The 22,692-nt window shown below is 40.5% G+C and overlaps 1 protein-coding gene across 6 annotated transcripts in view; it reads left to right on the top strand.

Moving 5' to 3' along the window:
- Positions 1-22,692, top strand: part of Atg4c (autophagy related 4C cysteine peptidase) — a 121,340-nt gene that overhangs the window by 74,779 nt on the left and 23,869 nt on the right. For all 6 annotated transcript variants that reach the window (XM_052715287.1, XM_052715285.1, XM_052715283.1 and 3 more), the window contains one exon: positions 5,740-7,519. In XM_052715287.1, the coding sequence (XP_052571247.1) occupies positions 5,740-5,907 (168 nt within the window). In that variant the 3' untranslated portion in view covers positions 5,908-7,519. The remainder of the gene's footprint in view (positions 1-5,739; positions 7,520-22,692) is intronic.

The following is a 22,692-nucleotide window of genomic DNA, read 5'->3' as shown; positions in this document are numbered from 1 at the left end:
CTGCCATGCTTTAAACAATTGAAAGGCTTTTCAAGGTGATTTTGGTGATTTTATTTTTCATACTTTTGGCTGACTTTAGAATGTGACCAACACATAGGCTGTAGCCCATCGCAGTGATCATGCACAGTATCGGTAGAGTGCTGTGGGCTAGAGTGATTTCCGTGTTTGGTGGTAGGCCATAGTGGAAAGAACTTTGGCATGGGGAAAGAGATTGTCACTTGTTTTACTTCTGTTCTTCTAACTAGCTTTATGATGAAATAAATTACTCAACTCCTGTCCTCCAGATTCCTTTCTAAATTCTGAAGCCTGTCAACCCACTACATAGATAAAGGATGATCATATTTCTTTCCTGTAAAGAAATCTATGACTTGCTTTTCAGGGAATAAAGCAACTTCAGTATGGTATTTGGCTATGTTGTGAAAACAGATTAGAATTTAGACTTGTCTGAAGTTGATGAGCAACCACCCTAATCCCTTTTGGAAATCGATTATGCTGTAGTAAATTAATTGATCCTAAAAATTTAAAACTGGGATTCTTCTTAATTTATGGAAAAATATGTGTTTAAAAGTTTTGAAAATTATATATATAAATAATATATTATATATAATATATATAAATAATATTTATTATATATAATATATATAAGATTTTTTATATATATTTCAACAGGAAAAAAGCCCATTGTTAATTTTCCCCTCTAGAGACAAGTGTTAATATTTTCATTATATTTCCTTTCAGTCTTCAAAAGACATAAAATTATTTTAATGTGCTTGAGGTTAAGTTTTATAAATAGCTTTTTATTTTGTTTTTAAAGATATGTAGTAGGACTGGGAGATGGCTCAGCAGGTGAGGGCATCTTCAAGAAACCCTGATGATTTGAAAAGAATTGACTTCAGAAAATTTTCCTCTGACCCCCATGGGTGCCTTCACACATATATAATAGAAGTTTGTAAAAGATTATTTAATAAAGGTTTGGGGCCTGGAGAGATGGCTCAGCAGTTAAGGGTGCTTGCTGTTCTTCCAGAGAACCTGAGTTCAGTTCCCAGAACCCACATCTGGCAGCTCACCACCACTAGTAACTCTAGCTTCAGGGGATCCAATACCCTCTTCTGCCCCTCACCAGCACTTGCACACACATGGAATATACATGTGCATGTGCAAGCACACACATATATAAGAATAAATCTAAAAAAAGATATACAATAAACATTTCCCTAAATCATTAAATAACTGACATTGTCTTTAACTTTGAATAGTGTTAAATTAGTGATATTTTGTCTATATCTATGTGATATCTCACATAGATAACCTAATTTGGAACTTTTAAATGTAGATTTTGTATTATCCACTTTGGAAAACCCCAAAATTTTAACAAAATTGCCAGTGTTCCAATTACAAAAGAACACCAGACTTCTTTTTTAAAAAACAATTTCAGGATCAAGTTTTAGAACATTTTTTTTTTTTTTAATTTTGCAATACAATTCAATTCTACATATCAGCCACGGATTCCCTTGTTCTCCTCCCTCCCGCCCCCCTCACCTTCCCCCCAGCCCGCCCCCCCATTCCCACCTCCTCCAGGGCAAAGCCTCCCCCGCGGACTGAGATCAACCTGGTAGACTCAGTCCAGGCAGGTCCAGTCCCCTCCTCCCAGGCTGAGCCAAGCGACCCTGCATAGGCCCCAGATTTCAAACAGTCGACTCATGCAATGAGCACGGGACCCAGTCCCATTGCCTGGATGCCTCCCAAACAGATCAAGCCAATCAACTGTCTCACCCACTCAGAGGGCCTGATCTAGTTGGTGACCCCTCAGCCATTGGTTCATAGTTCATGGTAGAACGTATTTTTATTTGTGTTTATGTTCCTGTGTTTGCACACTGAGGCCAGAAGGGGACATTGGATCCTCTGGAGTTGGAGTTACAGGTGGTTGGTTGTGAGCCATCTGACGTGGGTCTTCTGGAAGAGCAGCAAGCACTCTTATCACTGAGCCGTCCGTCTGTCCAGCCCCCAGTTTTTCAAATCAGTAGTTCTTTGTGTTTTTAAAGATGCCTTGCTGTGCTACTCCTAGCTATAGGAAGTATCTAGAGAGGATGTTGACAGGTTGTTGAAGCCGCATGTATCAATAATGAATTGTTGATGTGGTAGTCATCTTCGATGGCTGTGTAATCACAAGTCCTTTGGCTCTGACTTTGTCTGTTAGGAACGAGGATGAGCTAGACGGTCTCCGAAGCCTCCTTTGGCACTCCAGTTTTTATTGGTCTTGAAATGACAGCTTACTTTCCATATCATGTTGATAGCTTCGTTTTCTAGTCAACTATTCGTTACAGTTCATTTTTTCTTTTTTATTAATTAAACTTATTCATTTGTTTTCCATCTCCACTGCAGTTTCCCTTCCCTCCTCTCCTCCCATCCCCCCCACCTCCCCTCCACCTCCCTATAGTGCATTTTGAATAGGACGAATGATCTTCTATGTTTTAGGAAAGTTCCCACATGCCGTCCTCCCCACTATCAGTCTACCACAGCAGGGCAGTGTATTTGTTACAGCCAAGGCACTCAGATTGACACATTGCTGCCGTCCCAAATCCAGAGTTTTGAGTTTTACACTGTATGCTGTGTATTCTGTGGCTTTTGACAGACACATGTCATTATAATATCATAAACAGTAGTTTAACTGTCAGAAAACCCTCTCTCCTGTGCCTGCTCAGCCTCTGTCCTCTTAGACGCTGATCTTTTACTGTACCCATCGTTTTGCCATTTCCAAAATGTCATATAGCTGAGGCCATGCAGTATGTAGTCTCCTCAGGTTGACCTTTTCCACACGGTGATGTGCACTTGAAGTTTCTACATGTTTTGATAGCTCCTTTCTTTCCAGCACAGACTAACATTCCATTTTTGGGTTTACCACAGCTTATTTGTTTTTTCATTAAACAACAACAGCATCATGATTACTTCCAAGTTTTGACTTTGTGAAGATAACTGCTGTAAACTTATGTATGCAGGATTTTAAATAAGTGTATTTATTTTTATTTTATTCATATGAATATTTGCCTGTGTGAATGCATGTGCACACAGGTGTCCCTGGTGCCTGTGGAGGTGAAAGGGTGTTGAATCCTATGGTACTTGAGTTACAGGCGGTTGAAGATGCCATGTGGGTGCTGGGAACTGAACTTGGATCTTCTACAAGAGCAGCCAGTGCTCTTAACTGCAGAATCACCTCTCCAACCCTATGTGCAGGTTTTATGTGGACACTGCATTTTAACTAATTTGGATAAACCTTTATTTTTAATTTTATGTGTGTGGGTGTTTCCCACATGTGTGCCCACGGAGGGCGGAAAGAGGGCGTCGATCTCCTGGAACTGGAGTTTGAGATGGTGTTGAGCTGCTGTGTGGGTGCTGGGAATTAAATCCTGGTCCTCTGGAGAAGCAGTCAGTGTTCTTAACCCTGAGCTCTTTCCCCAGCTCCCTGGATAAACCTTTAATTTATTTCTCATTTGAGAGCCTCTAGCCTTATTTTAAATAAACTCAGAAAGAGTGTGCCATGATAGTTCTCAAAGCTGGAATCAACACTCTTTGTATAGGAAGGCTTACATTGCAGGAAGGTAAACGTGCTTTGCAAAGGGTAAATGTTTTCTTTCTGACTTTTTTCCTGGGGTGCAAATTTAAATTTGATGATCAATGAGCATCTTGGTCATAGCTTACAAACCCAAAAGACTCCTTTCTGATCTTGAAAGGAAAGGTGAAGATTCTAACATTAGCTATGCTGTGTTGATCTGAAAACAATGTAATATGGATGCTTGCCCATCAGATACTGGACTTTACAAGTGACATGAAATGGATGTAAAATGACAGACAGGTCTGGCATATATCCCAGCTGTTGGCTGGTAAAGATGGTTCCTCAGATGCCAATCCTTTCTGCCTCTTGTTCTTTATTTCCCATATTTTTGCCCTTCTCCTCTTTTTTGTAGAATGCAAATCAAATAAACTAGAGCAATGTATAAATTAGAAACCTGATATGAATTATAAGATCTGGTTTCATCACCTCTAATGTTTTTAGTTCTTGGCTGTTTTAATATGGTTTGTTTCCATGCAACAAGAAGATGTGTTTTATGTTAAATGTCTTGTTAAAATATTTTTAACATTATTTCTTTTGCCAGAGCTACCTTTTTAAGCCATGTTTCAAGAGAATCTACAAATGTAATGTGTGTGTGTGTGTGTATGTGTGTGTATGAGAGAGAGAGAGAGAGAGAGATAAATCTACAGGTGATAACAAACCATATTTAACTGATGGTTAGTGATGTTTATATGTACAGTTGATATTCTCTCAGCCTTTGCTATGTAACTTGACAATTTCAGAGTTTTAATTGTCTTTATTAACAACGAAATTTTGGTTTCTCCCGGGGCTGTTTGTAATGCCTATAATCCCAGCATTCCAGAGGCAGAGTCAGGGCCATTGTGAAGTTGAAACCAGTCTGAGGACAGAATGACATCTTGTCTCAAAAATGAAAAAAGAGAAAGTTTTCTGTTCAAACATTCTTCAGAGCAAGTTTTCTATTCATTTTAATGAACATTGTTTATGTTTTAATAGAATTTATTTAATAGAAAAATTTAAAATTGTTCAAAGTATGCTTGAATCTGCACTTTACAAACGTTTATTATATAAGAGTTGCAGGTCCTCACAAGGTTTTAGGGGCTGCTTTTTTTGTAAGGAGGCAATGTGTCATTACTGTACAAGAGATCACTCTTTCATGTTGATTGGATTAAAGCAGAAATATTTAGTCAAAATTGTTGGTATAGGAATCTTTGAAAAGACCAAACCTATTTCTTTATTTTTATTACATTTTTAAAATGCATATGCCATTTTTTACATGTGGAAATCAGAGGACAACTTGTGGGAATTAATTCTCTTTCCACCATGTGGGTGCTAGGTATTGAACTCAGGTTGTCAGGCTTGGTGACAAGCATCTTTATCCACTGAGCCATCTCATTGGCCCTCAAACTGAATTTTTAAGAGAGCTTTGTAGGGCTGGAGACATGGCTCAGAGGTTAAGAGCACTGCTTGCTCTTCCAAAGGCCCTAAGTTCAGTTCCCAGCAACCACATGGTGGCTCACAACCATCTGTAATGAGATCTGTTGCCCTCTTCTGGCCTGCAGGGATATGTGCAGATAGAACACTGTATACACAATAAATAAATGAAGAGAGAGAGCTTTGTATTATTATTGCTTTCAGTCTTTTAAAAACAATTCTCTCATAGGGCAGTTGGCTGACTTAGGCCGTCTCATAGATGGTGAGGGGGAGTGATTCAGCCAAGGCCACCTTGAGGTAGTTGCAGAATTGAGACTAGACCAGACTGTCTGACTTGGTGTCACGCTGCTTTTATGAGTGTTACCTTAACAAACTATCTTTCACAACATTTCACCACCGTCAATTTTGTAACGTTCTGGTTACTAGCTAGAAGAAATATGAGCTAGTTCTTCAGCATGACAACAAAATAATGGGACTAGAGGACTGTGGGAGACCTTGGAGTGGAAGGGCTTGGTGATCTAGCTTGTATTTTTATGGGTAAACTGTGTGGTGCTGATCAACTTCAGTCCTGTAGACAGGACAGTTCAGACGATAGCACTGGGTGAATGTAAGAGAGAAATGCTCACGACGAGGCCAGGGCTAAAACGGTTAGTTCTGTCATGTGTCCCTACTATGCGCAGCTGCATCCAGTGTGTGATTCATTGTGCTGTCTCTTACAGATGTTGAGCATTTCCTCTAAGGAGAAGTACCCATTATTCACTTTTGTAAATGGCCATTCCAGAGACTTTGATTTTACATCTACTGCAGCCAGTGAAGAAGACCTTTTCTCAGAAGATGAGAAGAAAAAATTCAAAAGATTTAGCACAGAAGAGTTTGTCCTACTTTAAAGATTAATGCATTTGTGTTTATGAGAAGAGCTTGACCACGGGGGAGCCACGAAGAGTGACAAGCACGCTCGAGATCCTCTGTCATCAGATCCCAACTGTGTGTGTCCTTTTAACAGTGCACATTTGGAAACATCCAAACTTTAAAGGTATTTTTCTGAAAGGAATGACTGGATGGCTCTTGCTTTCTAGTGATAAATAACAATGATTCCGGTTGCATTCCTGTTTCCCAAAGATGTGCTAATGAAACACTACCTTAACTGTAAGCCTTTTGGTCCCCATCATCTTCTACTTGAGCCCATTGGTCCCCTGGAGGTTTTGGTACAGGTTCCCTCAAAGATTGGGATCACCAAATTAATTTTCAAAGCCTTGCTTGGTGTTAATGACAGGAGAGCAGAGACTGGGTCTTCAGAACTTCCCAGGCTCCTGCTGTTAAGGGAACCAGAGAATGCTTTGGCTTTGTATATCTACATAACTAAATGGACACATAAAATCATGTAAGCAGGATTTTCAGGCAATACTTAATAATATGGTTTTATAATAGCTACTCATTATGCTTGCTGCAGAGCGATGAGGAATAAATATAAAGCATTGTGTTTTCTTCCTTCCTTCCTTTCTTTTCTTTTTTTTTTTGTCCTGGGGATTGAACCCAGGGCCTTGTACATGCTAGGCAGGTGTTCTACCTCGGAGCTGTCCTAAAGTGTCGATTTTTCTCATGTATTTAAAAGTTAAGTTGTCAGTAGTAACTATATTTATTTTAATTAGATAAAGGAAATTCCAGAATAGTTGTATCATTTGTTCCTATCTTAAAAGTGAAATTTTATGGAAATCCAATGTATTACCCAATTTTTAAGTCTAAAGATGAATACCAAGAAAGATATGGATGCTTTCTGATTTTGCTGTTTGTTTAAAGTGATGTCATTTAGAAGCTGAGACTATTTACAGGTTAAATCTGCCTTAAGTGTGTTGTGAGTTTACTTAAAGACAAATTTGTGATATATTGAGAGTTATTACTATGCCAGGTTTATAAAACAAATACTTTAATAAAAATGTGAGAACATAAAATACTTTTGTTTTGGTTTTAATGTTTGGATTATTTTAATTCTCCTATTGAAAAAATCCATTATCTCAAATGAATTCTATTTGTTTCTGATGAATGGAAGTAATGCCTGAAGCAGAGGATTAACTCTTTTACAAAACTTCTGTGTTCCAGGGTAGAATGTGACTTACAAAGATGTCAAAGTTTGTATCATGTAGTCATTGTCCTCCTGTGTCAGAGAATCCCTTTGTTTACAGTTGCATGTGAAGCCAAAACAGAGGGCATGAGATAGCTTCAGTAAGCCTGAAGAGTAAAAACAGGTTTGACATTTCCCATTGAGGATGGTTTATTGAATTGAAGCAGTCTAAAATCTAAATTTTCCCTTTGCCCTAGATAAATCTGGACAAATTAAGTTCAATACTAATTTTCCTAGAATGTCAAGGCAGTATAAGAATGAAAAGCCAAGAATATGCCAGATTTTATGTGCTGCATTCCTCTCATCTCAGATACTGCAGGATTGGACAGTAGACACATCTCCTGCGAGCATTTACATCGTTACGTGGATCAGCACTGATTGTAAGTGTTCCTGTGTAAGAGCTCTCTATAAAAGCTTGTAGTTACAGAAGAACTCTTTACTTCCCTAGCTCTTTGAAAGATAATATTAAAGTAGAATATTGGAGTGAGACAACATTCTACCCGGACAATGGTAAGGAGTGAGGAGGTAACAACTGTTTACATTAAATTCTATTTAACATGCTGTTTCAGAATATTGTGCAGTCATAACAAAGAAATCTTACAACACAATCATCTACCTGACTGGGAATAACGGTCTAGAATCAGAAATTTTTAGCATAATAATAAGCACCTAAAGTGTATTTAGTAATGTATAGGGGTGAATGAATGTATGGGTAGAAATGAAGAGTGATGGGTTTATCTTGGTTGTTTACTGATTCACCTTCATCTGAGGACCAGCCAAAGCTAGGCTTCTCTCTCACTAGGGAAGCAGCAGCTGGACTCTACCATTAGGGTCAGGCTAGAAGCACTTTGCTTGGAAGCATGTCAGGGACGCTTCGGAGTGCTTTCTTCCAAGGCAGAGTCTAAGATGAGCTCTCATTAGAGTCCTGATGGAGCAAGTCTCCTATTGAAGATACTAGACCTTACAGGAACATTTCAGAAATGACTTTGTACAAGTTTTGATAGAACTTTTTAAACAAGCGTTTCCTTTGTCTTCTTTATAAGGCTTGATGTTGTGAATTAGTTTTTTTTTTTTTTTTTGCCAGTGTGTAAACCACCAGCAGGCAATTTTAACAGTCATCCTTTCCTGAATAAATGAATGAATAAATAAAAAGATCCTTTATAGTGTGAGTATTTCCAGAAAATTTCCCTGAGGTTTTCATTTTTCTGCTATTACATCAAACCAACCTCATTGAATCTGTGTTAGTGAGAAGATAATCTTAGGAGATTACTAATCCAGATCCCTTTGGGATCTGTCCACCTTAGAACTTGACACTGTCCGAGGCAAACACAGTTTTGTCAGTTAGTTCTAACTCTAGAGAACTGACTTTAAAACAGAAAACAACACAATGACTTCCCTGTGTAATCCATCCAATTTTGGGTTAGAAACCTGCTTTTTAGTGGTCTCCAGTTAGCCTCTCTTCTTCTGTGCCAGTGGTCCAGCTTTTCCCTTCGGCCTCAGAGAAGTTTCACTGTCATGGTTGGTTAGAGATCACCTTCAATAGCTTGTATTTGACGTACAAGTGTTTTTGACTACATGTTCAGGTGCAAGCATTAAAAGAAAAACAAACAAAAACAACGATAAAGAATTTTCCAGAACCAGGAAACAAGAGGAAGGGCAGGTAAATAATAAAGAAGCAATCTGTAAAAATAAAATGACTAAATGTGTTGTTACCGAAGCAGACACGAGATGAGGAAGACACTACATTTAAAGTATTGGTGAGATAGAAGCTGGATATCAAGACATTGTGAGAGAAGGGGCGGGAGCTGGCTCAGGGGGCAGGAATGCTGGTTGTACAGTCATGAGGACCAGAGTCTGCATCCCCAGAACCCATGAAACAGACAGTGTGGCTGTGTACTCACCTAACCCTAGCCCTGCTGGAGGTGGAGACAGAAGGATTGCTGGGACTTGCTGGCTAGCCAAGATGGCAAGCTCCAGGTTCAGAGAGAGACCCTGTCTCAGGAGAATGTGGCTGAGAATGATAAAGCAGAACACCTAATGTCCTCCTGTGGCCTTTGCATGTGTGTGCGTGGGTGTAGGGAATCCTCCATTCTGCCCTCCCTACCCCCCACCCCCACAACCAAGAATAGAAAGGGAAAAGCAATTGCTTAGAAATAAGACGAGATAAGGGGTTCTTGTTTCTGTCTCTTCCCCAGAAGCCATGTTGGGCAGCTCCAGAGGCACTAGGTGTAGAGGGTCCCCCACTCCCCAAGTTGTGCAGTGTGTTTACATATGGCTTGCTTTTCACTTGGTAATGTTCACACCAGCTCGCTTGTTTCAGAATACAGCAAATGAATGCAGGGAGATTAGGTCTGGTGAGGAAATCCTGCTGTCAGGAGTAATTAGAACAGGAGTTTTAGTGGGGAGATGCTCCACATGTATATTTAAATTATTTACTGTATTTAATAGATATGACAAGAAAAAATGCACCCACCTTTTGCTGTCTTAATATGTTGCTTTCATCTTTCTGTAGGTCATGTTCATATAGTCCTTGAAGCATGTCCAGTTGGTTGAATTTGGATTTTTATTTGATTAATCTGTTTATTCTTGGTGAAGAGGGTCACCACACATTCAGCATTTCATGTTTTTATTTATGTAGCAGTGTTATTTTAGCCTCTGGCTTACATTGGTGTTCATTCCTGTGACCTGTGACCTGTGACTGCTTTCTAGCCATAACCTTTATGACTGCTAGCCCAAGTCTACACCAAGAGAACACTCTTATTTTTGCTTATAATTTGTTCTTATAAAGACTTGAGACAGTTGAATCTGAAGGGGCTGAATAATAGATGTTTTAAAATAATAGTTTAAGAAGATTTAAAATATTATAAAAGGGAATTTAAAATATTTAAAAATATTTAAAGCTCAAATTATTTTTAATCATATAGGCTTGTCATGACCTTGATATAGCTATAACTCATTTTCTTTTTCTTTTGTACAGTAGAACATATACTTGTCTACCTTAAAATAGATATACATTTGCCTGAGCATTTCACAGAGGCTGATTATTTCTGTCTGTATATTAATTAAATTTATGAGATCTGCATTTCTTACCAGTAATTTTACCACTTTTATTTTTCTGCCTTCATGACATAGTTAAAAAATAACTGGTAATAAAATCCAAAAATTGTGTAGTCTGTTATTTAAGGTAGTTGAGGGGTACTAGATTATATAGCTACTGTACATCTAAGTCCCAGATAAGTCTATTTAGTGCAGTAATTTGAGTTAGCAATTATTGCTACAACAAAATACCTGTATAATCAACTTTAAAAGGAAAGGCCTATTTTAGCTCATACTTTGGGAGGTTTCGATCCATAGTCAGTGGTCCTGTTTATTCATAGTCATTGGTCCTGTTTATTCATAGTCAGTGGTCCTGTTTATTCAGAGTCAGTGGTCCTGTTTATTCAGAGTCAGTGGTCCTGCTTGCTGTTTGGCCTGTGGTAAGGTAAGCATATCACAGCAGGAGAGCATGGTGGAAGCAGAGAGAAGGAAGGGTCGGGTCACAATGTCCCCTTCAAGGGTCATTCCTGTCCACTAGACTCCACCTCCTAAAGATTCTGCTACCTCCCAGTGGTAGCTGGGGCCAAGCCTTTAACACTTGGCCTGTGGGGGCCACTTACCCAACCAGAGTGTCATCACAGTTGGTTTTCTGTTTTAAACAACATCCCTGCCCCTACCTCTCTCTTTTAAGGCAGGTTCTCACTTTGTAGCTCTGACTGCCTTCCAACTGGCTGTGTGGAGCAGGTTGACCTACAGAGCTCACAGACCTGCCTGTCTCTGCCTTCCGGGTGCTGGGATTAAAGGCGAGCGCCACCACCACTCCGCTAGCATGACTTTTTTACGTGGTGATGTACTTCACTCTTTTTGTGATTGAATAATATCCCAGTGGGTTGAGAAACCACATTTTGTTTATTCATGAATTGATGAACGTTTGTATCATTTATACTATTTGTGGCCTCTATGTAAAATGTGCTATTGTCAGCCATGTCCATGATTTTATATGGATGTATATTTTTATTCTCCTGGGCATATACTTAGGAATTGAAATTGCTAGTGATGTGGGAAACTTTATGTTTAACTATCTGAAGAACTCCCAAACTGTTTTCCAAGGTGGCTACACCTCTTCATAGCTCTATAGCAGTGTGGAGGGAGAGGCCCCTCCAGCTTCTCCCCTTCCTCACTCACCTTGATTTCCCCAGTTAGTAACAGCGTTTGACATCTTGCCGTATGCTTTCCAGTTTTCATACTACACTGTAGTGGCTGGTCCTGTGTGTCAACTTGACACAAGCTAGAGTCATCAGAGAGGAAGGAGCCTCAGCTGAGGAAATGCCTCCATGAGATCCAGCTGGAAGACCTTTTCTCAATCAGTGATCAGTGAGGGAGGGTAGTGCCAGTTGTCGGTGGTGCCATCCCTGGGCTGGAGGTCCTGGGTTCTAGAAGAAAGCAGGCCGAGCAAGCCATGGGGAGCAAGCCAGGAAGCAGCCCTCTTCCCTGGCCTCTGCACCAGCCCCTGCCTCCAGGTTCCTGCCCTGCTTGAGCTCCTGTCCTGACTTCCTTGGTGATGGACAGCAATATGGAAGTGTAAGCCGAATAAACCCTTTCCTCCCCAATTTGCTTTTTAGTCATGGTGTTTCATCACAGAGAGAGAAACCCTAAGACACCCACAGAAGAAATTCCAGTTGATTGCTCATTTCTAAGTTGGGTCCTTTGTCTTTATATTATTGAATTGTAAGGAATCTTTCCATGTTCTGGATCTAAGTTATTTGTCAGTCGTATGATTTCTGGACATTTTCGGTGTGTGGATTGTCTTATTTTCATGATGAAGGCTTCTGTCCATAATCACTCGGTTTACCCCATTGCTTTGGGTCCTGTGTCAAAGGACCAAATGGAGGGAGGGCACGGTGGGGGGAGAACACAGAATGCTTCTAATTCTAATCCAAGTCTAATTTTCCTGTTTTCTGTCTTCCTCTCTGGTTGTTTGTGCTCTTGGTGTCATAGTTAAGAAACCACTGCTTAGTCTATGATAAAAAGAGTGATTCCTGTACTTCTTCTAAGAGTTTCATCATTTTAGCTCTGACATTTTATTCATGCTGAGCCGATTTTTGTATATGCTGTGAAATGGATGCCTGGATTCATCCTGATGCCTGGGGCTATCCAGTTGTCTGAGCGCCATTGTTGAAAAGACTGTTCCGTCTCCTGTTGAATGGCATTTGCAGTGTTACTGAAAATCAGTTGACCATGAATATAAGGATTTGGTTCTAGACCCTCAGTTGCGTGCTGGAGGTGGAGTAAAGGCTGGGGGTGGGGGGTGGGAGAGGCTTTGAACCTAGGGCCCTGGCTGTGCTAAGTACACCCAGCATCACTGATCTACGCCTCTGGTCCTGTACTCTTAAGTGTACTCTGTGTTCGTTACTGTAACTTTGCTAGAAACTTCCAGCTTCATTCTTTTTTAAGATTGCCATGTTCTTTCTTGCTTCCTTTATTGTGTGTGGGTTTTTTTTTTTTTTTTTTTTTGCCACGTTTCAGCATTCCACAGTAGAGATGACAGAGTGACCTGGTGTCACGCTGACTCCTTCAGTCGTCACTTCATCACTTGGTGGAATTCTGGCTGTGAGCAAGTTGTTTAACATCTATGAACTGGAATCATACCAACTACAGAAGTAGGTAGAGTTACAGCAAGGGGTGTGTGGGCTTTTAGAGAGGAAAATGTCTGGCCGCTCTGATCAATAAGTGCTAAACATGCTGTCTACGCTCGTTAATGTCTGTCTTAAGTTTGAAAAGGCTCTAAGAGATTTGTTTGAACTGGGGCTGGACTACAAGCATTAGAAATTTACTTAAGGGTGGAGAATAGACACACAAAACTGTAATCCCCCCTCCCAAAAAGGGCACATTAGAAATTCTACAAGGTAAGATGATGTTTTGTCCCAAAATACAGCTAACATATGCTACAGGAAGGGTGGCATTTGAGATGAATCTGGAAATCTAATATGGTTATATGACTGCAGAGATGAGTTAATTATCACCACAGGGACTAGAGAAGATGGCTCTGCAGTTAAGATAGGACCAGAGTTTTTGGCTCCCAGCACCCACACTGACAGGTGTCTCACAACAGCTTGTAACTCTGGTTCTGGGATCTGGCGCCCTCTTTTGGCCTCCGTGGTCACTGCACCCACATGCACAATTAAACAAAAGTAAAATCTTTTTAAAAAGCAGTATAAATATTCAGAGTTGGAGTCCAGAGGCACGTTTTCTAACTGGAAGTGGGATTGGCAAAGGACCCATCCCATAGGAATTTCCGAGGTTCATGGCTTTGACACTGGCTGGGGGAATCAGTGCAGGCATTAAGTGATGGTGCTTGGAACACGGCAGTGACAAGCAGAGAGGGGGTGAGAGGGTTAAAGCGTGCTGAGGCCGGGTAGCGGAGGGCCGTGAGGCTTGGGCTGAAGTATGCTCTTAGGTGGATTCCCGGTAGAAAGAAAAGGAAGGACATTGTGAAGGAAGAACATGACAGAAAACAGTTTAATCTTTACACTTTAATCATGAAAATTTAAAACCAGAAGATTCCTCAAGCCCTTCTCGATGGTGTCAGTTTTACCGTGATATAACTCTCCAGCTTCTGTGGATGTACTTACTGAATTTATACGGGGCTCAGAAAGAACAGGCCACTTAATGCATCTCATTTTTAACCTGATGGACCTCTGACTAGAACCCAGGGATCTGTGAACTTGGACGGGGAAGCTTGCATCTATGTTTCCACTAACATACAATTTAAACATAGAATTTCTTTTATTTTTATTTTATTTTGTGAAATTTTTTATTAGGAATGTAGGAAGCAAAGTACAGTGTTATCAGCCATAACTATAACCTTGACATAGATGGGAACCAGATGTTTTCATATCATAGTTAATTCAGATACCTTTAAATAATTACATATCTTTGAAATTATGGTAGGGCTTGCTGCTTGGATTTATTAATGTGTTGATAAAGAAGCAGATATTTTACTATATATCATGTTTCAAAAATATTTCAATAATTTCCTCTTAATCATACCTTTATTTTCATTTGAATTTAAATGTTTCCTGGGGCATCCCACAGGTTTTACCACACTTGCAAAAGATTTAATATAAGGAAGTTTTGAGAAGTAGAAGCCATTGAAATGATAGGAAGAGCAGAATTCAGACTGGAGTCCAGAGCTGGGGATTGTGGTCGATGATATGGATGGCGTGAGCTCCATGAAAGGACACAGAGTGATGGTAGAGCTAGCATCTGGAAGTGGATGTGCAAAGCTGTGCTCACCAGAGGAATGCAAACACTTAGGAGGAGTCCGCTGAAACATTTGGGAGAGAGTTACTATCCTCAGACGAAAGAGAAGTTGGAGTCAGTGTGAAGAAGTAGAGTTTGAAGGACTACCGTGATGGTGTAGATGGCAGCGACTGCCTCGTACCACATGTTATAAAACACACACTGAGTTGAGTTCATTTCACAAAAACCCTGGGAAGCAGATCTCTTCATCATCTCCATTTTTACAGATGGAAACATTGAGTATCAAATGCCTGGTTATTTGCAGACCTGGGATTTAACCCACTCCTGATTCTGCAGCTGACTCTAGGTGTCGCCACACCATACTGAGTTAGATATTCTGAAGGACACGGGAAATCTAGAGAAAGTGGCACATGGGTAGTGGAGGAGGGCTGGGCCTGATAGGGCTAAGAGAGGGTGGTGGTGGAGGACAGTCTGGGATCCAGGATCTGGAAGAATTCTGGGTTAAAGACCCAATCAGTGTGCGTAGGAGACCGGCATGGATGGAGTGGATGAGGCGCCCTTGACAGAGTCGCTTCTCCTCAGGGAGCGTTGAGAATTGAGTCCCTGTTTTGGGAAAGCGAGTTATGTGCTAAGCAGGGAGTTTACATTACATGTTCCTTTCTTTCTTCCCTTTTCCATGGCTCATCTTGCCCACCCTGAGGTGAGGAGCCTGATCCTAGCAGCCTTATGAGGAAACATTTGTGCTTTCTCTTCTTGGGCTGCCTCGCAGACCCCCATTTTCCAGACACTGTGGATTGCAAAGACCTTTTGTTAACTGTACAAAGTGGGGGAAACACCCAGTGGCACAAAGCAGACCCAGGGCTTGGCAAAATATAGCAAGTTCATGTCTCTAATATGTTAAGTGATTTGGCCTTCCTGGTTTAAGTAGTGATTTGTTGTTTCCATGCTAATACAAATTCTTGTATTAATAGGAGCATGGCCCCGGGTTTCTTCATCCGCCTGGGAAAAAATTACTTGTTTGATGGTAAACAAAGAACAGAAGAACCGATTCACTGTCCTCGTTTAAAAAAAGATGTTGTGAAGCAACAGTGCAGTCATTTTAATTGTGACCGTCTAACACTTGCAATGAGTTAGAGCGTCTGTGTTCTGTTTTTAGGAAACGAAGTACTGAAGAGTACATAGTACATCAGAAATGCAAAACATGACCACATGTTCTCAGGATTTTGTCAGTGTTAACATGAAAGAGCACTTGTGTTGGGAGGCCTGGCTCTGAGGGTATTCTCTGTTTCAGCTTGTATTTGCAGAGATGTATGAATATTTGATTAATGAGTCATGGTCTCTGGAGAAATTTAATAACTAGATTGCGTACAAAGCCAGGCCCTTAACTGTTACCACAGATGCTGATAGTGAGATTCACTCTGCGGCCCCTTCTGAGTCTGATATATTCGGGGGGGGGGGGGGGGGGGGGAATTCTTTGCTTAAAGAAAGGATCTTTGCGAGGGGGCATTCAGTTATCTGTTTTGAACTTGTTCAGTCCACAGGCAGAGGTTTGTAAAGATTTTCCCAGTGAATCCAAGCGGCACTAGGAAAACTTTGAAATGATGTTTGCATTTTAATAATTATTTTCCCCAGAAATCACTTGGTAAAATCACTAATAAGTAAAAAATAATCTCTTCAAGATTATCTGTTAGAGATTCAGTTGTAATTTTTGCCTTCATCTTTTAAAAATATCCGCAAGAAGAAGGTACATGAGGCACAAGTCTGATTTAGGTATGTGGATTTGATGTCTCTTTGAATGACATGATCTGAACTCATCATTAAAACAATAGAATGATTTTTGGGCAATAATTAATGACTATTTTATCCTTTCTCCCTCTCTCTCTCCCTCCCTCCCCCCCTACTTTCCTCCCTCACTCCCCCTCTCTCTCTGTCTCTCTGTCTCTCCCTCTCTGTTTTGTTTTAAATGGCTGTGGAGAAATCAATTCTAACTTTCAAAGTTTGGTGGGTGTTTTAGTAACGTTACCTCAGTTTAACTGCTGGAGTAACAGGAAGAAATGTCAAAAAAAGATAAATTCAGTGTGGGAGCTTTCGCTGGAAGCTGTAACCTCAGGTTAGAATTATCCATGCTATGCAGAATTTCCTGCGACACCTCTCCTTAGGGCCACAATGCATTATAGCAGACGTGTAATGAAGCCGCTATAAAGTCTGTGGTAATTAAGGGGGATTTGACAGTAATTGCAACAGTGAATCAACTTAATTATTACCTGCTTCAAAGAGAGCTAACCTGATGCTATAATCTAACCTTTTCTATTTTAAAATGGGAGATTAGACAAGTATATGTAGCATTTAAGAATTAAATGTGTTGAAATAGAGTTGTATTAATATACTTCTAATATACATTTTAATGCCTGTATACATATCAAGTTCTGAAGAGCTAGCTTTTGGCTCCCTGTGATCTATTAAAATTATTTGATATGATCTGAAAATGGAACCAAACTCACATCTCTTATTCAAATCAGCTCCTTCCCAAGCTACAGACAGTCCTTGATGGTTCTGGTGACCGTGCCTGCCACAAAATAAAGAATGCATTCTTCATGTCACAGAAAAACACTGAAACTGTTATAATTGTTTGCCTTTTGGTAGAGCATCTTTTAGGATCTCAAAAACTCAGAAAAGCCACAAGCACACCAAAGATGAGGATTCCAAATTATCTGGAAGATCTTAGATCACTCAGTCTTGGGACAAGAGTAAGACACTCAAGTTTCAGCCTGAATTAGGCCTGTGGCGATGCTAATAAATGGTCCCTTTTCATTTCCTGTCTTGTTGCTTGCAGAAATTGGAGTGGGAAAAGATAAGGAAGTCAGTCCAGCTCTGATACGAATTCATGTCATATACATGTTCTTAGCTACCTAGAAAATGTAGTGCATGCCAGTCTTGTGTGTGGTTCAGCCTCCTCTCTGCAAATTTTCTCAGTGCTTTTTCTTTTTTTTTTTTTTTTTGCCCATAAGCCCGATCTTATTTGTGTCTCCATTGCCTTTAACTTTGCTAATAGCCTTGTTAATTACAATGATAACAATTAAAATTATATAAAGTCTGCTCCACGGTAGTTTTATTTTGGAGCGTGTGTGTTTTTGTTTGGCTTTGTGTTACTGTATTGAGAGCCCGAATGAACTGGCTCATTTGCCTGGGGATGACTCACAAGACACAAGTTTAGAGCTGGAACAGGATTACCCTTAATCGATGTTCGCAGTATTATAGGTGCGATCACGTGGATGTGAACCGGAGGTAAGTCTTCATCATGGGCAGCAGTGCGTCCCTGGCCGTGATTGTGGGGCTTTGATCATTGATCTTGTGTTGCAAAATCCATGAATTCCCCGGAGAAAGCTTGAGATTATGTGTTATACACCTTGTTTTCTGATTTGCTTCATGCCACTGACCTCACTTTTTCTTAAGGTAAGTCCAAGTAATAATGGAATAATGAATGTGAGACTTTGGGTCATGTGAATCCTCAGTTTGATTTGGTCACTGACTGACCTGAGCAAGTTGTCCAGAAACTATCTCCGTTGTACTCCTTAGCAAGCTGAGTGAGAATAGCTCTACAGGGGCTCCTAAAGCCCAAGGTCTTGGGTTCTGTAAGAAAACTTTTACCCCTGAGGATTGAGTTCAACTTGGTAGATTCAGTCCAGGCAGGTCCAGTCCCCTCCCCACACTGAGATGGGAATGGGGGGTGGGCTGGGGGGAAGGCTGGGTGGGGGGTGGGGGGGTGGGGGGGAGAACAAGGGAATCCATGGCTGATATATAAAATTAAATTAAATTATAAAATAAAATTAAAAAAAAATAAAATAAAATAAAAAGAAAGCTTTTACAAAGCCAGTTGCCAAGGCCAGTAGCTTTGACAAGCCCAACTTCCAAAGTTACCCCTCTTCCAAGTCTCCTGTTCTGTGTGGGCCATGGATAGTTTTAATTCATGCTCATAAGATTTAAGTTGCTGTCAGCACCTGTGTCGTGGCAGTTATACTTTTATTTTTTAAGGTGGCCTATTGCCTGTTAGTAATAAGCAGAGGTAAGAGAATATAAAACTCAAACCATATGATTTCTGTGAGATAAACAGAGTAACACTGTCGCGGCGAGAGTGTGGAGACATTGGCTGGAATAAGAATCTTTCTTTAGACATCATGTCTGTGTGCTTGAGAAAGAAAGACGAATCGAGCAGGCGGGGCTCTCGCTCTGGTGACGCTCCATCCTAATTGTTTAATTGTATGGCTGATTACATAGTTGTATCATTTGTTCAGTGCTCGCTGTTCTGGGCACGACGTTGTGTGCTTACTCTCTAGGCACTCTGCATGCACTGCGTCATGTTATGCTATACCCAGAAGTCTATACTTCCCAGGGAAGAACATGGAGACAGAGGTTAAGAAGACTGCCCAAGAATCCCTGGCTGGTGAGTAACACATTCAGTCCCACATCTGGTGACTCCTGGTGCCTGAAACTACCAAGGTTGGTGGTGGGGTTGGAATTCATGAAGCACATTGTTCCTTTTTTAGATACAGGTGAGTATTTTCAATGTTTTGCAGAGATAACCCTGAAATTCAGAGTTGCTTCCAGTGTGGGCAATTTCAATGTCAGACATAGCATGGGAACGAGTGAGCTATGAAGCCTTTCAGTCTCTCTCAGGTCTTTCCCGAGGGGCAGAATGCGTACTAACTTGCTGTAACTTTTGGTGACCTCACAGTAAAGACAAATGGTCACCGTTCTTGATGTCCTTTTGCACAGTGGAGCGAAAAGGACCAAGCGTCTTACACAGTCACCTCAGTTTTTGAATATTCGTTTATTAGGGCTAAAATATTAGATTAAGGATATACTCATTTCTGCCTTTGGGCAACAGAGAAGGGATTTGGGGTTAGTACTAAAGTGATCGCAATAAGGAATTAATTAGGGCCACCTGAAAAACAGTAGCATGTCTTTGAAAGGTGGCAGAGTTTTAAAGGACTTTGAAAACTTACTCAATCCAATGAGGCCCCAACAAGTAAAGTTACTTGTTGGAGTTTCACACTTGTATAGGACAGTGCTGCTGTTATGGTCTAATTTGTTCACTTAGCTCATAGAAAATTTATTTCAATAAGTTTAATTTCTGGGGCTGGAGAGATGGCTCAGCAGTTAAGAGCACTTGCTGTTCTTGCAGAGGACCCAGGTTGGGTTCCCAGCACCCACATGGTGGCTCACAACCCTCTGTAACTCCACTTCCAGGGGATCCAGTACCATCTCCTAGTCTCTGTGGGCACCAGGTATGCCTTTGGCACAAGTGCGTACGTGCAGGCAAAACACCAATACACATAAAATAAAAAATAAATCTTTAAAAAGAGTTTCATTTTTGTTTGGCAATTTTAATATAAGCAGCACACACAGCCTCCCATTTGCTGGCATCTTAGGAAAGGTCTACTCTTAACTTGGTTTTCAAGCCTACATTCCTAAAAGTGGATGGCTTTCTTGTCTCAGAACCAGCTTTGCTTTGGTATTCAGTTGGAGCATTGATGTAGAGTTGGATCGTTGAGTGATGCTTCATGGAGAGAAAATGATGAGCCAGTAGAAGGCAGAATCAACCTATGCATCTTTTCAAAATATATTTCTACCCTCCCCTCTTCCAGTTAACATCTTAACTTCCTGGTTTTTGTTGGTTCCTACTGAAAGAGGCATAGGAATATGGGGTTGATTTCAGCTACCACACTTTGAAAAGGAGTGTGAACTTGAGAAAGGATGGAAGTTTCAGTTATGGATTGCTATGAAACAAATCTCCCCCAAACTACTGCTTGCTTGTTTTTTTTTTAAACATCTATGATGGTGTTAGGATATCTGTATTTTTGAAATAAAATAAAGTATAACATATTGCATAATTTCCAAACACAGTAGTTACTCCTTGTAAATATATTAGGCATTATTCGAGAAGCAAAAAAGTTTGTGAGTATCTAGCTTTGTGCATTCTTACACCCATACTACATTAACCTTACAAGAATTTGTGAGTATCTAGCTCTGTGCATTCTTACACCCATACTATATTAACCTTAGAAGAATTTGCTACTCTTCATGATTCTGTGGGCTGGTTAGACTCAGTTCTGAGGTTCCTCTGCTGTATGTGGTGATGCTGTGGTCACCATCCAGCTGTCTTCCTTGGGGAGCGTGGGTGCTTGAATTGCAAAATGTTCTTTCGTCATTCAGGACCATTCTCCAGTGACCTCTCCTCAGTCGCAGTCTAACCTAAATGTTTCTACAGCATGGCAGTTGGCTCTGAAAAATGCCAAAACAGTAGCTTCCAGACCTTTGAAAGCTTTGGGGTAGGCTAGGCATAAGGTCTCATTTGCTATAAGACAGTTTGGGAAAACAGTTCTAAAGGCCAGCCTAGACTCAGGTGTAGAGGAGGAGATGGCACTTATTGATGGCAGAGGTGGTCATCTTTAATCTACCACAGTCTCAATTTTAAGGGATCTTAATTTTTTTGTTTTACAACCAATGTTTTAACTTTCTTAACTCTTCAGTGTTCACATAAAATACTCAACAAATGCCAGTATCTCTGTAGCAGAATCGAGAGCATTTCCCCTCTGTTTCCCTCAAAGTCTCAGATATGCGTGACTCACAAAAAAACAAAACAAAACACGTGTATTGTGACTTCATGAAGCCCCGATGTCAGGGATGACAAAGGATGGATTCCTAATTACATGTGTTAGAGCTAAGGTAGAGTTTCCCACCTCTTTACCATTCAGGTGTGTGAAAACAAGTCTCGAGTCCTAGGAAATTTAAATTTCAGAATAAAAAGAAACATGAACACAGGATTGTGCCAGAAAAAGAATGTTGGCTGGGAATTTAGATGGGTAATTTTGTTCTGCAGAAAGACCCTATCCATTTTCTCCTTGGCTGCTTAATTCTCATTTCTCTATTCGAGTCTGGATTTAGAGTCATCTATGACCAGGTCTTGCTCTGCCAAGACAACAGGAAGTGCCAAGCTGCCCGAACCATGATGGCCAATTTGACATGGAGGCATTGTGCAAACAGGAGTGAGGGATCAGCTTTGAATTCCCTAAACTTTTTTGTAAATACTTACAAAGGATTTACACACAGGCACCATGCCGGCTTTTCTCTGAAAATGCAGCCAGTGCTGAGCCAGCCAAGCCTCCTGCCGAAAGCCCGCAGACAATGGTGGGAACCGAATTATGGGGTGGATTGCACTGCGAAGACAGCTATGTGATTCCCAGTCCCCCTTTCCCCGAAGGCAGCAGCAGAATCACCAAGAGGCGCCTGTCCCCTTCAAATGAGATACAGCAGTTCATCATGTCAGACGCCGCCACGCAGGGTTAAGGCTATGGGGCTTCTGACTGTCAGGAGCAGGATTTCATCTTGGGGCCCCTCAGGCCAGATGGAGGACGCCTAAAGAGTTCATTTTGCCATTTCCATTGTCTGGCATCTTGTCTCCATTTACCACCCCGGTGTCCTCTTGGCCAGCCTTGTAACCAAAATCATATTCAAGAAATTAGCATCTTGAGACTTCCCTTCTCTTCAGTTAAACTCCAGTTCAAACTCAACTAAATTTACTAACAGAAATATAAAAGAATTGGCTTATTTTAACATGAAAATTTTAATCCATGTCTACAAACTTAGAGAACTGTCTTTTAATATTTAGATTCATCCTGTGATGAGAATTTGGAATTATTTCTGTGGAGTATAAATTTACTATAGAGGCAGCATTGTGAAGGAAAAACACACATAAGCAATTCTTCTGTGGAGTTACAATGTTGAGATTCTGTTCACAGCTCCTATAGACTCCACCAGCGCTCAGTTCAGATTTTGCACACAGTAATTGTTACATTGTAGAAATCTTTTGTGTCTCTTTTCGGAATTGCTACATTGTCTATAAATATTTAGCAATAATCTGTGATTGGGTTGTATTTACCCCTGTAGTTCTGTATTGCAAATGCATCTGCTGAAATGAAAAGTGGCCACATTTTCACTAGTGCTTAATTAAATGCCAAAATTTATCTACATTAACAACGAAGTAGTGAAATTTATTGATCAATTCACATGATATAAGTTGACAAATGGCTTAAGCAATTTCCATAATTTTCTACACGTGTTAAAATTTGTAATGAAAAAGAACACTATATTCACAATAATGAGAGCTGAAAGGGAAGCTTTGTCCCAGGGCCAGCGCCCCAGGGCAGTGTGCGTTGTCTCCGTGCCCTGTCCAGGCTTGCTGTTTGAGCTGTGT

This window comes from Peromyscus californicus, unplaced genomic scaffold (assembly GCF_007827085.1).
Source record: "Peromyscus californicus insignis strain IS unplaced genomic scaffold, ASM782708v3 Scaffold_5__1_contigs__length_169319896, whole genome shotgun sequence".
Classification (NCBI taxonomy): Eukaryota; Metazoa; Chordata; class Mammalia; order Rodentia; family Cricetidae; genus Peromyscus; species Peromyscus californicus.
The sequence above is the reverse complement of the archived record's forward strand: the minus strand, read 5'-3'. Positions and strand labels throughout refer to the sequence as shown.